Below are 16,982 nucleotides of genomic sequence, written 5' to 3' on the forward strand. Positions count from 1 at the left end.
ATATTATTTGTGAAAAGGCTTGATAAAGGGTGGAACTTAAACAAAATTTAGATTTGCCTAAACTTACGAATTTAAAGTACCCTATAAATTTTCTTATTCCACAGCCACACCTAAAGCCACACACACAAAATGATTAAGGCAAGTGCCTTTAAAACTGTCAACATACTCTGTAGCTTAGGACAAGAGGAAGGAAACGGAATCAGACATTTACTCTGGAATCATTATTTCTTTAATACTTTTAAGTAGACTGTTGGCACTAATGGCCCTTTCAGCGTACAACTAGATCTCTTACACCGCAGGTAATTCTCATTTTATGTCTATCTAAAAGAGGTTCCTATTTTGTGAATCCCTTTTGGAAACTCAAAGTTTCTTCAAAATAAAAAGTGTGAGAGGCAAATTTCAGATAAATAAAAACAAACGCTGACATTCTCTATAGTTAAGCCCAGGCAATAAATGTACTGTACACATTTGCTTTTGGTATTCTGGTAAAGGAAGTTCGACAGGTCTCTGTGACATGGCTTTCTACTTTGTCATGCGCTTGGGTATTAAAATGCTCCTTAAAATCTACAAAAAACGTCCTACCTATTGATATGAAAATTTTATGAAACAACTTCAGACACAGGGCCTTCTTCAATCACTTAAATTCTATGTAAAAACTAAAGCAGAACCTAAGGTCAAATTTCAAGTTTCTGGAAGACAAGTTTTAAAGAGCTTAATTGAACTATTTATGTATATATGTATTTATTTATTTAAACTAAAGCTAGAAGACTAGAGGTAACAACTATGTGAACCATTCAATGATGAAGAAAGCTACTTTACAGGATGGAACAGTAAGTGACAAAGAATTGTGGACTTCTGTGAGCAGAAAACCACACACATTTGGAAACAGTACAGCAGGTTGATTCTGCTCAGATGACCTTAAAATTAAAAAGTAGATCTGTAAACCTTTCCCTGCTAAAAGAGAAGCATCAATTGAAGAGACCAACCAAAGATTACTACTTTGACATAAAGATAAATTACGTGATTTTTAATCTTATAGTGTCTTGGAGAACTTGGCAGTCCTTGGCAGAACCAACAAAGAGAATTCTCATTTCTCGCTACTGCTGCACAGCTTATGAGTCAGATTTCACCTCTTGATGTCATTAGAACAACAGAATTAAATGTTAAAACACCGTGTATATGGTTATGCATACTATAATGTCATTTTCTTTTCAAGCTAAAAAGTAGCCTATTCAGGCAGCTAAAAGTGCTTGTAATTTAAATTTAGTTCAATGTTTTTTTCGAGAAGAGGCTATTGATTTTCTTTCTTACCCATCTATCAGACCCCTATTTCATTTCCCTTACAAATTACCCTAAACTTCAGTGTCAATCATTTCAACACATGCCAAATTTTCTCACTCCCTTGTCCACCTAAACCACCAATGACTAACCTTGTACCAATGTAATCATCACTTGCTCTTATCCTGCTCCCAGATACCAAGTACCATTATGGAAAAGAAGACAAGGACACTAAATCTGCAACACTGCAAATTCGTAACTCCTGTTTGTTTGGAAGGCTAAGGCTAATGAGCAATCCTTTTCCCCCATTCATCACTCTTTCCTTATCACCAGGTTTGATCACTCATCTCTAGAACCCAGTCCCACTCCCTAACCAAGACTCTTATCAGGTAAAATATTTCACTTTGAAAAGCAGAATCTGTTCATTGTAACCCTAATTATCTATCTTTCTAAGCAGTCCAAATAGACTGCTCTGTATCTATTTCTTCATTTACCTACCCTCCATAAAGACCACTGTACATCAAGTACCTCCTCTTATATCTGTGCTCCTAGTTCCTTACCCTTGACCCAGTTTTTCAAAAATTTACCTTCCTATAAATTACTGTACTCTAGCTCTCCTTTCCATTACTACCAAACTTATTGAATATACAGCATCATCCCTACACTACCTCCCATGTACTTTTAAAAAGTAATTTTGCATTTCAAACTTACAGAAGTTTCAAGAGCAGTACCAATGTCTTCCATCACTCAGATTCATCAACTATTAACAATCCACTGCATCAGCTCCATCACCACCTTTCTTTCCTTTCTCTCCATACAACACACACACACACACACACACACACACACACACACCCATTAGTCTTTTTCTGCACCATTTAATAGTAGGCTGCAGACTTGACGCCCCGTCACTTCTAAATATCCCAGTGTGCCTTCCTCTAAAACAAAGACACACGTCTACCTAAGTTGGGAAATCAATATTGATAAAACTGCCATCCAATCCACAGGACCCATTCAAATTCTGTCAACTATCCCGATAATGTTCCCTTTTCCTTTTTGGCCTAGGACCCCATACAGCAACATGTTAAATTTTAGTTGTATTGTCACTTAAGTCTCTTCAATCTGGAGTATTTCCCTGAGGCTTTCTCTGTGTTTCATGTCCTCAGAAGTTCATAAAGAATACAGACCTTACATCTATAGGATGACCCGGAACCTCAGTCTGTCTAATGTTCATTAATGACCAGACCCAGATCATACTGTCTTGGTAGGAATCCCACAGACAAGATGCTGTGTTTTCCTCAGTGTACCACTTCAGAGGATACACAATGTCAACCCATCCCACCACTAGTAAAGTTAATAACTTTGTCTTGTTAATGTTTCCCATGTTTCTCCCCTGGAAAGTTGCACTTTTTCCCCTTTTAATTAATTAACTTGGTATCTTGGGGGAACATATACAAGATTACGCTAAGATCTTCAAACCAGCATCTACCAGTCTTAGCCTCCCGCAATGACACACAAATGAATCAACCACCACTATGATAGTCGCCAAACCACCATTCTTTCTACAATTATCAGTTGGCATTCCACTGTAAATACGAGTTTTCCCTTCTTTCTCACTTATTTACATCAGTATAACCCATGGATGCCTACTTTAATCAGTGGTCGTAAACAACTCAGTCAAGGTCCTATCCGTCCTCATGGAGCTTATTAGTAAGAAAATACAATAAAAGCTCATTTTAAAAAATAAGTTTCACACAGTGACAGATATTATAAGAAAAATATAGTAAGATAATGTGATAGACACTGATGGAGTATGAGGAAGGAAGGCAGTCAGGGAAAAGTCGCTAAGAAAGCAGTGTTTGAACAGAACTGCTAAAAAAGGAATCAGCCACAGGAATATTTTGGAGAAGACAATTCCAGGCAAAGGGAATAGCTAGTACAAAGGCTCTAAGCCATAAATGGGCTTTGTGAGTTTGAAACACAGAAAAAGACCAGTGTAAATGAAGCACAGTAGAAGAAGGGAATTTGTCTTACAGACATTTTTGTATATATCTTCCCTAACAGAAGTTTCTTACAAGAAAGGACATTATTCACTTCTGTATCTCTAACTGACTGGTTCATTCATTCATCTTTTTGTTGTCTGCCTACTGTATGCACCAGATACTCTGTAAAGCACTGCAGACCTAAAAATGTTTAAGGAAAAGGCTTTGTTGTTAGGAAGCTCACAACTTAATAGAGACAGACCTCTAAACAAATTCACTGCAACACAGAGGACAATACAATACAATAAAAGTATGTTCAGTGGTAATACACCACATTCAGAAAATAGCCTATTTTTTTTAATTGTCAAGTTTTGAAAGATTAATCTATACCGTCTCTAATTCTTCAATTCCCAAACCTTCCTTTGTGCATTGCAATCTCACTTCTACCCCTAAAACTAAAATAAAACATTTTTTCTTAAGTTCATTAATAGCCTTGCCAAATCCAAAAGATGCCTTTCAGTTCTAATTTTACTTTACGTTTTTCTACCTTTCGTGAAATACTAATCCTTTGGCTTTTAAGACACCACTTCTTTTTCTATTTTTCTCCTGGCCTCTTAGGCAGCTCTTTCTCAGTCTTAATTATTGACTCCTCTCCTCTTCTTTAGTTTGCTTTAAAGTTGAAGTTTCAGTCTTTGTACATTACACATATGAGGTAAAAAAATCAATTTCCATATTCAACGATTCCCCAGTTCAATCTTCTAGCCTAGCTCTCTCTCCTGAGCTCTCACAACCTGTTGAGCATTTCTATTTGGCAATCTATATAAGTATCTCAAATTCAACATGTCCCAACCTTCACAAACTTCTCCACTTAAATCCTTACCACAGTAAGTGACACGACTTTCTAACCAGTCACACAAGTTAAAAAACATTCCCTACATTCCTCCCTACATTCAAATGAACCTTTTAAATCCTAGAGATTCTATTTTTAATCTGTTAATTCCATCCCTACTTCCACTGTGAATCTTTCATGGATCACTGCTACAACCTTTTCACCTATACCTCCGTATAAAGACTTAGTTTCAATCCATCCTCTACAATAATGCCAAAGAGATCATTAAAAAGAGAAATTCTGCTCACTCCTCTGTCTAAATCCATCACTTCTGCTCCATGCCCTCAGGAAAGACATCCCTTCATGTCACAAAAGAAACTTAATGATTTTGTCCTCCAACAACATCTCTAGCTCTTGCTTAGCAGTGGTCCATATTTATTCTTTGCCATGTCCAATAATACACAATTGCATGTTAACATTCTCCCAATGACTGTAAATGCCTTTCCCTAACTCTGGAATACCTAGCTCAGTTGAGGTGTCACTTCTCTAGGAATTTTCTCTTACCATCTCCTACCACACACTGAATTAGGTACCTCTCTCCTATAGTACACCTCAGCATCTTGTGCTGCCTCTAGCAAGCTTATCACATTGTATCAATATTGTGTGTTGACTCTCTGTGAACTCTCCAGTGGCAGACACTATGTCTGTCATTTCTATATCCTAAGCTTTTAGAACAGTCCGCCTCCTAAAAGACTGAAGTTCATTAAAGGAGTGCATAAACTCATAGTCTTTATTATAAATTACTGAATTTATATAAACAGTTTATGCTCTTTTGCCTTAATTTGAAGAGGTACATTTTATGTTTCTGAAAAAAGAGGGGAAATTTTTTGTATGGTCCTCAACATACTTTTATGAGTGAATGGCTTACAACTGAGAGAATTCATTAACTCTGCTTTTCTTTGGCAAATATTATTTGACGCAATGATTCTGAAATCAAGTAAAAAAATTTTAGAAAACTAAGAAAGAGAGAGAATTAGGGAGTAGTCTGACTTGCTAATTATGCTACCTTCCTCCCTGGGTTCTTCTCATTATTCTACTGGGAAATGTCCATTACTAAAATATTCTACTACAAAATACTGGAAATTTTTCCTAACACAGAATTTCACTTATCAATCACAATGATTTCAATCTTGTACAGCATTTATAAATAAGATTTTAGTTAGGTAAGAAAATAAAGTGGAAAGAATTCATTTAAATCCATCTATAAAATTAAAAGCAGCAAGTGAAACTTAGTAACTGCTTCCTGTATATCTTGTTCTATACTAACTGCATGCATCATTTCATGCAATCCCACAAAAATCCTGTGGGATTGGTACTACTATTATCTATTTCCCTTCTTTTTTTAACAGCTGAGAACACTGTAGATTAAAAGGGTGAGGTGATCTTTGTAAGCTGCACTGCTAGGAAGTGGTAAAGCTGTTTGTTGAACTAAGAGCCCCCTAATGCCAAAGCTCATGCTGTTAACCACAGGACAATACTGTCTCTAGCTGTGCCTACCCAGAAAGGACTCAAAAGTCCCTTGGAATGAGTCCCTTGGAAAAAGCTTTCAAATATATCTAACACTAGGACTTAATAATAAGTGTACAATGTCTTCAGGTACTGAATACATAAAAAGGAAATATTGAGCTGTCCATTACTGAATTGTTATTCCAATAAATAACAACAGTGTGTCACTCTCTCACAGGAATCTTTCATTGTTCAGTCATAATCTACTATCCTAAAGTCTTATCCTATCATTTTTCAAGACTGGTTTTCAAAGCAGTAGTTAGTGGCTAATGTGTTCCCAGTGGAATAAAATAACATGAATAGTAAACACATATGTACTCTAACTCGAGGTGATAATCATAAAAATACAAAGAAATTTTAAGTAACAGTGATCTCATATCTTTGCATTTCTTGTCACAAGGCAACATTTTGGAATTTGTAACTGCAAATCACCGGTAAAAAATTACAAATGAGAATATAAGTTTGGCACAATTAGCAGACTATATCACATACATAAAACATCAACATTTTTAGACTCTTGATAAGACCATATAAAATAGTACAGTGATAATTTTCTGCCTTTATTTATGTATCTTCAACTAAAGGAAAACAATCAGAAAATTGCTTCCCTCTTCACATATCATTCAATGCTCTTAAAAGTAGGAATTAAATATCTAGAACAAGGGCTGCAATTTTTTCCTGTACAGGACCAGGTAACAATTATCTTAGGTTTTGCAGGCCATACAGTCTCTGTCGTAACTACTCAACTCTGCTGTTGTGGTACAAAAGCAACCACTGAGCATGCCTGTGTTTGAATAAAATTTTATTTACAAAAAAAAAGGTGGCAAGCTGGATTTGACCCACAGGCAGTAGTTTACTAACCCCTGGTTCAGAGTGCTCGCCCAACTCTATGCCTATTACTCTACTAATTCATGAGCCAGCAACAGTGTATTGTCTCACTGCATTTTTTCCCTCAAAAAGTTGTGGGAGATTATGTGTCTAATTCAAATCAACACATACACAGTGCTTCATAAAGTACGACAATCAAATGCTTACCATTCCTCTCATTTTCAAAGAAAGAATTCCCACAAGGTACTTTACAGACATCAAAAATTAAGTAAGAAGTTATATATTTTTTATAATCTCAGTGCAACGGCATAACTTAATACTCACCAAAATGAAGTATAAACACAATGTAATGTGTCTTTCTCATTCTTTCAATTTATTATTATTTTTGAAAGAATCCTTTTAAACATTAGAGATGCCAAATTTACTTTATGTTTTGAGAGCTAAATTTAAATGATAATATACTGAACTCAAAAAGGCTGTAAGTAATTTTCCATTACCATCTGAGAGCAAATTACTGTTGCAGGTATATCAAGGACTTTAGCCACTACAGGGATAACTATTCCCCACTCTAAAAACAATAACCCATCAGAAAATTTTTAAAATTTCAGTTTTATTCTGCTTCATAGAGAACAGCAGAGATAAAAGAGAAGGTGAAAGGGAGAACACTAATGTAGGAAATAATCTGCAAACGCCTGAAGTGGATTCTAGAACCGGGGAAAAGATATGTATGGAAATCCTTTCCCACACCCTGCCATTTAGCTGTTTCATAGAGGACTGGGTGAACGGGTAAAGGAGAGAAAGTAGACATAAATAAATCTCAGTTTACAAGCATATTTACTTAAAAGAGGAATCTATAATTGTTGTGACTGTATAAAATTCGCAGCTGCTCTCTTCGAAGACAGAGATAGGAATTTCCATGTTAACTTCCATTTCCCATTTAAAATTAGGAATCCTGTGAATGAGTGTATACCTTCAGCAGAGTATTTAATATAAGTAGTATTTAATGGTAAGTACAACCATAATAGTGTAGTAAGTATTACCCTTAGTGGATATAATAGTTAAGGCACCTAAAAATAAATTGAAATATTTCCAAAAGCAATTTTCTCCCTTAAAGCTGAAAAGCTCTGTTTTCTCTGTTAATAAAAGAAACAGTAACAAACAAACCTAAGAGACTGAACACATGAGATACACTGAAGAATGAGGTGCTAAGGATAAAAGGTAAAAGGAGAAAATGTTACATATGCTCAGAATTTTTTCTATCACTGCTTTAAGGGAAATTTCTCAGAGTCCCCTAATTTGCTTAACACACTTTGGGTGAAATGTCCTTGGTTTAGAATTAAAACTACTGTATGACATTTTTAAAAAGGTCACACTGCATTATTTCATATAATGTTGGAAATTACACTTATCCATGAGGACCGTAATATAACTGTAACAGTGCTACAACATGTCTTTCAAGAATGTTCCAAACTTGAAGTCCAAACTTAAGTAAAACCTTCTGTTACAGTAAGCTAATTTACCTGAATTTCTAGTTTTTCATTAAAAGAAAAAACAAAGGTTTTATTTCAAAGTTCAACTTTAAGCAATGTTTCTGCAATTCCATATATGAATTAAGATAATACTTTAAAAACTACTTACAGTGGGCTTCCCTGGTGGCACAGTGGTTGGGAGTCCGCCTGCTGATGCAGGGGACACGGGTTCATGCCCCGGTCCAGGAGGATTCCACATGCCGCGGAGCGGCTGGGCCCATGAGCCATGGCTGCTGAGCCTGCGCGTCCAGAGCCTGTGCTCCGCGGCGGGAGAGGCCACAACAGTGAGAGGCCCGAGTACCGCAAAAAAAAAAAAAAAAAAAAAAACTACTTACAGTAAATATCCGTCTGCCAGTTCGATCAAAAGTTACACAGTACACAGATGACAAGTGTCCAAGAATTCTTTTATGCATTTTCATGTGCTGATACACTGCAGTGGGAACCAGTCGCTCAAGCCTGTATTTTCCATTCAGCTTCCTTGAAAACAAAGTATCCGCTACCAAGAAAAGGGGGGGAAATAAGTATAATTCAGAAATTAATTTTCTTAATCATCCTCTTTTATGAATTCACATATTTCAGTTTCTCATATGTTGGTAAAAATAAAGATGCTTTCTAAGGTATATGGCTCCTAGTTAAAAGTCTTCAAAATAGTCCATAAGAGCCCATTATTTCACCAGAAATAAGTCAGGCACTATTTTCTTCACTTTACAAACAAGTAAATTCAGTTAAATGACCTGTCTGAAGTCACAAAGTAAGGCATGAAGCTAGGATTAAAACTCAGACTTCTATACTCTCTGGCTAGTGCTTTTTAAAAACCAGAATCACTTTATATGACATTATTTCTTTCAAAGGCCCCTATGAGATAGGTTTTCTTACAAAAGCAGTTAAAACTGGATCCAGTGATTTTTACTTTTCATCAACCAGCAATTCGTGAACCCTCTAAATATGACACACTGAATTATGTTTTTAAAAACTCTGCAACAAATGAAGACAGAGGAATAATCTGTTGCATTATTTTAAAAAAATAATTAAACTGGGGATCTTGCCAAAGACCTGCATAATGATTCCTTTTCTAGAACCTAGAGCTCTCTTTTTTCACCTCACCCATTTCAACCATCTTTCAAGACATGACTGAAATTTATCTTCTGTCCCAAAGCCTGAGATGCTGACTCCAGCCCAAAATGTTATTTTCCATCTAAATTACTACTGTACTTATTTTCTATACCAATAATTATAGACAAAGAAGGCACTCAATAAATACATGTTGACTGATCTGCAGGCACATTATTCACCTGTAGATTATCTTTAAATACAAGGCTTTCTTTCTGACTGTGACTGCCACCTACATTGGACAGAATAAACACTGGTTTCTCACTTAAATTTAGTCCCCCCAAAAATTAAATATATGTACAAAGTACTATTTAACCTAGGTTTAGAGCCTACAATTATGCCCTAAAGTTGATGAAATACGAATATCTCAGACGTATCATAAAGAATCTCAGTGCTTATTATTTTATTCACATACAATAAATGTTTGGCTTACACTACATTTGCAAGCAAAAAGGAAAATCTTGGGGACTGCTGAGGAGATACGTAGAAGAATACTTTGCAGGTTCTAAAGCAATAATAATTCAAGGAATAATTACATTATGCTTATATGTTCTTTTACTACATCAATCATTTTATATTCTGATAGAGTACATCTCTTGCTGTTAACAGCATACAAGTCCTATGATACAATCTATTTCAACATCTGCAATATCTAAGACAAATGTTGAAAGTTGTTAATTAGCATATTTAGGCTTAAACTAGTTATATAATAACAGTGATTCAATAAGTTTCTAATAAACCCTGATACATTTTTCCTTATGCATAGAAATGGCCTGGTGAAAGACATCCTCCTGTGCTTTGGCTCCAAACTGATTTGGAGCAAAGATCACACAAAACCACAGGCATCAACTGTCCTGCCAAACGAGAACTCAAATGATCTTATCCAAACACTGAGGATCAATGAATGACATCTCACTTATTGTCTGTTTTATAAGAAAATAAGTGATGACATGTAACACAAATGTTGACAGTGCTGCATTACCAAGACGTACTTTAATTCCCTGCATACAAAATTTACAAAATTCTCAAAACGTCAAATTTTAAAAAAATATTTAACACTGTTCAGGAATAAAAATGATTATTGGAGATAACCACAAAATCAAAACCATTATTTTAATGATGATCAGGCACTTTTACATATGTCAGATTTTTTTAGATGAATTTGTTATAAAGACTATTTATAATTCAGAGTTGATAAAGCAAAAAATACTTCCTTCAAGAGAAAATGTTACTACTCTCTTAAACATAGTTTTTACTGAATCTTTACCTAAACTCGGATTAAATCTTTATTTTCATTTTAAGAATCAACTGAGAAAAAGAACATCCCTTTCGAAAAGTTACTTTACAGTCAACGTTTCAAGTAAAACTTTTCAGAAACATTAAGTGAAATACATTTATAGTTAAAACTATATTCCACCCTACCCTATATTTGGTTACCAATTAACTACTAGATATCTATACTATGACTGCATAATAAGGGAAAAGGTACCTAGCAGAGTCCTTGCTCTCAACCAATTTACCAACTTGGTCAACAGTACCAAAAGATATGACATACAGTATGTAGAGTTCCCAGGTAATAAGTTGGTGGTTCAAACTTGATACAGGGATTTAGAGAAGAAAATATAAGTATGGTTCAATAGTTGAAGTTCAACTGAGACTGGATTTACAGATGGCCTGACCAGGTCAAATAGGTAGAGAATTTTTATAAAGGAAGAGAGGAGGATGTTGTAGGACTCCCATTCAATGAACTCACATTTTCTTTTACTATACCATTTGCATAATGTCTTATCTCCCCTACCAGATCTTAAGTACCTTAAGGGCAGAAACTGTCTTATTTGTATTTCCTACAACTGAGTGTAGAGCCTTTTAAATAAAAAAAAGTATATAAATGAATCTCAGTTAATAATAAGAAACACAAGATGATTCAATTAAATTTACAGTTTTATGGCAGAAAGGCAAATGGCAATCATTTACTTTCAAAAGAAACTCTTAATAGACTAATTGGATTTTTGAGTGAAAAGGAAATGTCTCTTGGATTATAGGAACTCCTTAAATTTTATTAAACTAGAACATCAATTTTTAAAACGAGCATGGTTAAACAGATATAAGAGGTCATAAAGGAATAAGTTCTTTATATGACATTATTATACTTTTAACCTTAAATCAGGTAACATGTATGACTTTGGTTTAAAAGTACATTTATTTTCTTAAGTATGGTGATGTGAAATATTGTTAAATTAAGCCTGCCAAAGCAAATCTCTACCTTCTTCACTTAGCAAAATTCTTTCTTACCCTCCAGGGCCAGTTTAAATGTCATCTCCTCTATTAAGGAGTGAATCTTAATTTTAAACTTAAAAATGTTGATTTTAAAAGCGACCTAACCGGTTGCCCTATAGTATCACTCCTGTGTTCAAAACTGCAATGTCCTTCACTTGATTCAGAATAAACACCAAATTCCTTATGCATCAGCCTACCAAGATCCTGCATAATCTTGTCCCCCATTACACCTCTCTGACCCCTTTACTTGGTCTGCTCCAACCATTCTAATCTCCCCCATTCTTCCAACACATCAGGTATGCTCCTGACTTGGGGTCTTTGCACCCGCTGTTCCCCCGGCCAGAAAACTCTTCCCACATATAGCTAACTCCTTGACCTTCATATCTGTCCTCAGATGTCTGTCACCTTCTCAATGAAGCAGAACCTGATCAGCCTCTTGAAAATTACAACCCACCCCCAACCACCACCCATTACTCCTGACCCGCCTCTATGTAGCTTAGTATTTGTTCTTTTTCCATCACTTATCACCTTTTATTTGCTAATTATGTTCACTGTTTATTTCCTGCCTCCCCCCACTACAACGTAATAAGCTCCACATGGGCAGGATTTTTCATCTGTTTTGTTCTTTGATTGGCCTAAAAGCTGACAATGGTGGCTGGCACTTCGTTGATAATATACAGTTGGTGGATTTAATAAATTAATTACACATCAATAAAATAATTTGGCTTAGGAAATAAAACAAAAATGGATTTCTTTATTGGACAGATTATAGATTCAAAGTATCTTGAAACAGTTCTTCATTTCAACCTTCCTGCTAAATTTACTTAATTTGGAGGCAAAGGGATAGGTAAAAATATTTACTCAATGTCTTCTGAGGGAACAGACCAGTAAAGTGAAATAAAACTTCCAGAAATCACTGTTATCCATTTGACGTATTACTCTCTCTGAAGAGAGAAAAGGAGCAAAATTGTGAACAGTGTCATTTGTAGCAAATCACTCAGAACAGTCTTTGAAACAAAGTCTATGTGCACAAGTCTATAGAACTAATTACTGAAGATAAACAAAAGGCCCACGATTTCTTAAAGTTAGGTGTAACTACTGTATATAACTAGATATATCTAGCCAGTAGGGTCTTAACTGTTACTTCTGTGGATACATCCTAGGTAATAAAATTCTCCACAAGCCATTTCTTCCTAGTTCACACCAAATTATTTTTCAAGAATTGATTTATTTCTTTAATCATAATACTAATGCATACTCAATGTAGAAAATAAGAACATAAAGTCTACATAACTCTACCACCTAAAGCAATCACATAAAATTTTGCAGAGACTTCCCTCATAAACAGCATTTTAATAGCTACTCCATATTCCTTAATGAAATAAAAGCTAGGCTTTAAGTCTGACAGACTTGTATTTAAATTTGACACTGTGGAGATTTTAAGCAAGTTATTCTCTCTCTACTTTGATTTCTCAAGTTATACTTCCAGAAACATTTTCCACAAATATACTTGGTTTTCATATTATGCTATTCTGTGACATCTCACGATTTCACACTTACATAGCCAATTCTATCAATATTTTTCTTTTCTTCTGTAACTTGTTCTAGTACTTTAATATGAAGGTTCTTCTATCAGCCAATGGTACAATAAATACCCATTTACTTTTACTTTTTTGTGGTTTAAATTTCTCACTTAACTACTTAATGTATTTGGAGTTTTAGTATGTTACTAGGTGAGTCTCTAAAGATTCCCCTAATCAACTATTTGTTCCAGTCTTTTCACTGACTAATCCTTCTCTATTCAATTAAATTATCTTATATTTCTGTGCTAGGTTGCTGATGGCATGTCTATTTATATACCACTACCAAAATTTTTAATTTATAATTAATGGCATTTTAGCTTTTATCTGGCTATTCTTCTTCATGTGTCCTTTTAAAAAATCTTACTCCTGATTTATTATTATCTAATTTGAAGATGACTGAAAAGTTTAAAAAAAAACTAATTTGTTGGAAATATAAGTTTAATTTCATTCACTTATAAACAACTGACATCTGTTTATCCAGGAACACGGTACTTTGGTCCTATAGCTGGGCCGAAGTTTTCAATGCAGATGATTTTAGAAAAAGATAAACATAAGCAGATTTACTTCAGTTTTCCTCATTATACAAATCTGTATCATTTGAACCAAGTTTCACGGGGGAAAAAACGGGTAGCTGCCAGAAAAGAGCATCTGCAATAACCTTAGTGACTACATTTCTGAGCATATTAGAAAAATATGTGACAAAATCTCTGCAAATAAGAAAGAACTAAAGCAGAAATACTATCACCTCCCTCCAAAAGGTTTCCTCCTTCTGACAGGTACTTTTTTTTCTTCCATTTTTTAAAGTTGAAGTATACTTGTTATGCAATATTATATGTCACAGGTGTACAATACAGTGATTCACAATTTTTAAAGGCTATACTCCAGTTAACAGTTATCATAAATATTGGCTATATTCCCTGTGTTGTACAATATATCCTATAACTTACTTTATGCATAAGCTTGTACCTCTTAATTCCTTACCCCTACATTGCCCCTCCCCCCTCCCTCTCCCCACTGGTAACCACTAGTTTATTCTATCTGTGAGTCTACTTTTTTTTTGTTATATTCACTAGTTTGTTGAATTATTTTAGATTCCACATATAAGTGACATCATACAGTATCTGTCTTTCTCTGATTTACTTCACTTAGCATAATACCCTCCAAGACCATCCTACTAAGTACTTTAAAAAATGGAGGAATTCCCTGGCGGCCCAGTGATTAGGACTCCAATCTCTCACTGCTGAGGGCCCAGGTTCAATCCCTGGTCGGGGAACTAAAATCCCACAAGCCCCATGGCGTGGCCAATCAATCAATCAATAAACAAAAATTGACAAGGGCACATGGTGCAATTGCAATAAATTACCCAAGATCAAAATTAGTCATTGTTAAAAAAGATGAATTGGGAAAAAATACTAAAATTACTATGAATTAACAAAAATGCACAAGTTAGGGTTTTTTGCTGTTGTTGTTTTAACTCTTATGAACAACATAACATGCTATACAATATCTAGACCAGTAGGAAAGCTGTTCCGCCTTAACAATCAGAACTGGAGGGCCCAGGACTAGTGCCTACAGCTTTTGCCAGCACATGAAAGCAGAGCCCAGCTGGCAGCATAATGAATGCAAGGAGAGGCATGTGGCTGTAGACGCCAAAACCTGGAGAATTAATGTTTGTGGCAGTAGAAGAATTAAATGAGGAGGCAAAAAGAAAGAGTATGTAATTTCAGAAGGTGCAACCTAGACCCTTTTCTGATAACAGAAAAAAGGGTACTCAGATAGGAAACATCAGAGTATTTTACTAGAAGATTTTAATTTTTTAAAAAATTTTTTTATTAGATTCATTTTTGTACTATATTTTGACCAATTTTATTCTCTGATTCTGGTTAAAGAAAACACCTGGAAAGCTCCCAGAGTTTCTGTAAATAAAATGCAAAAGTAGTTGTAACTTGTAATTAATAACCATATAAACAGTTCCTAAATTAAAGTACAAAAGAGAATGGGGCTTCCCTGGTGGCGCAGTGGTTGAGGGTCCGCCTGCCGATGCAGGGGACGCAGGTTCGTGCCCCGGTCCAGGAAGATCCCACATGCCGCAGAGCGGCTGGGCCCGTGAGCCATGGCCGCTGAGCCTGCGCTCCGCAACGGGAGAAGGCCACAACAGTGAGAGACCCGCATACCAGCAAAAAAAAAAAAAAAAAAAAAAAAAAAGAGTGGATTCTGGATAATCAGTACCTAGATTTTATTTTAATCTCCACAATCTGTGTTAATAAAGGCTCTCCAAACTTTGGAAACCTACAGAACTAAAGTGAACTACAAACATTTTACTGTGCTTTGCTTTATTGCACTTTGCAGATACTGCTGCGTTTTATTTCTGTTTACAAATTGAAGGTTTGTGGCAACCCTGCATTGAGCAAGTCTACTGGCACCATTTTTCCAACAGCATTATTTTCTAAGACACCGACTTTTTTTTTCAGACATAATGCTATTGCACAATTAATAGACTACAGTACAGAGTAAACATAACTTTTATATGCATTGGGAAAACAAAATATTTGTGTGACTTGCTTTACTGTGATATTCACTTTATCACGGTGGTCTAGAACCCAACCCGTAATATCTCTGAAGTATGCCTGTACAAAAATAATGATAAACAGGTAAGCAAGACCATGTGAAAACAAATTCTAAAATGATTTACCTCTTTAGACAATAATTAGTTTTCCCAACAAAATAATGCTACATATATCCATGATCAGGCACTCAGAGGGCAATTTCTATAGAAATAACCTTCCAAATTCACTACGAGTCCAAAAAGTTGTCTCTACATGGTGTTGGTGATTTCCATTAAATAAAGTATTGTGTGGTATAAGGTATTTGCTAACGCGTGAAATTACATAACATTTTATTTTTGTTAAAGAATCACAAAAATGTTGGAATGAAAAGGAGATGATGCAACCGTGCAGATCACAAAAAAACAGCTATATAATTTTCTAAAAAAGAAGCTATGCTAAAGCCAAGAATCACCTATCTTGAGAAAATGCATATAAAGGAAGACAAAAGTCACCAGGGACTGAAGCTAGAGAGAGAGGTTCTTACTGGGACTTCAAGAATCTGACAGAAAAAAAGTCTTACCTGCTGTGCTTGTGGTGGGGAGAAAAAAAAAGCTGTGGAAAACTATTATGATGTGTAGCAGATCTGGAAAATAATAGCTAATATTTACTGAGTACTTTACTACATGCCAGGCAGTGTTCAAGGAACTTTACATATATTCTCATTTAATCCTCACACATCTTTTAACATGGCTACTACTATTACCTCCTTACTGGGGATATTCCTTACCAATAACAGAACTGAAGGACAAAACGTAACTTTCCCAGAGGTGAAGCCCAGGTTTGAATTCAGGCTGTTTGATTCCAAAGAGTGCACTCTTACCATGCTGGCTAGGTAGACAAATATTAGAAAAAAAGACTGAGAGGAAACATGCAAAAGTATTAATAACAGACAACCAGTGAGACTGGTTAATTTTTGAGCTGTTCTATTTTCCAAGTTTTCTCTATTGAGCATATATACATCCTGATTAATTTTTTATTAAATAAAGTATAGCTCAATCTACCTCGAGGAGGTCAAAAGAGCAATATGAAAAATATGAACTGTCTAAGGAGATTAACTTAAATTCAAGACTGATAAAAACAGGTCCAGGGATAAAGATGCAAGGAATTCAAACTCATTTAATCATAAAAAAAGAAAGAAAGTATATTAAAGTATTTGAATGTATACTACACTACAGAGAATAACCATTGCCTATTTGACCATGGACTGAATGACAGGCTACAAAGAATTCACATCTAGTCTGATTCGAAAGCCATAAAATACAAAGGGCCATCAATTGTGTTTATAAGTTTTGTTTCTAAAATCTTTCCCATTAAGTTTTTTTTTTTTTTTTTTTTTGCAGTATGCGGGTTTTTTTTTTTTTTGCGGTATGCGGGCCTCTCACTGTTGTGGCCTC

At 35.2% G+C, this 16,982-nt stretch overlaps 1 protein-coding gene across 2 annotated transcripts in view; it reads right to left on the reverse strand.

Annotated features, from left to right (window-relative positions):
- The window catches only part of PHIP (pleckstrin homology domain interacting protein), a 127,568-nt gene that overhangs the window by 84,234 nt on the left and 26,352 nt on the right, over positions 1 to 16,982 (reverse strand). For both annotated transcript variants that reach the window (XM_029223975.1, XM_029223973.1), the window contains one exon: positions 8,348 to 8,508. In XM_029223975.1, coding sequence (XP_029079808.1) covers positions 8,348 to 8,508 — 161 coding nt within the window. The remainder of the gene's footprint in view (positions 1 to 8,347; positions 8,509 to 16,982) is intronic.

Source organism: Monodon monoceros, unplaced genomic scaffold (assembly GCF_005190385.1).
Source record: "Monodon monoceros isolate NGI ecotype Baffin Bay Population unplaced genomic scaffold, NGI_Narwhal_1 Super_Scaffold_15, whole genome shotgun sequence".
In the NCBI taxonomy this organism is placed as follows: Eukaryota; Metazoa; Chordata; class Mammalia; order Artiodactyla; family Monodontidae; genus Monodon; species Monodon monoceros.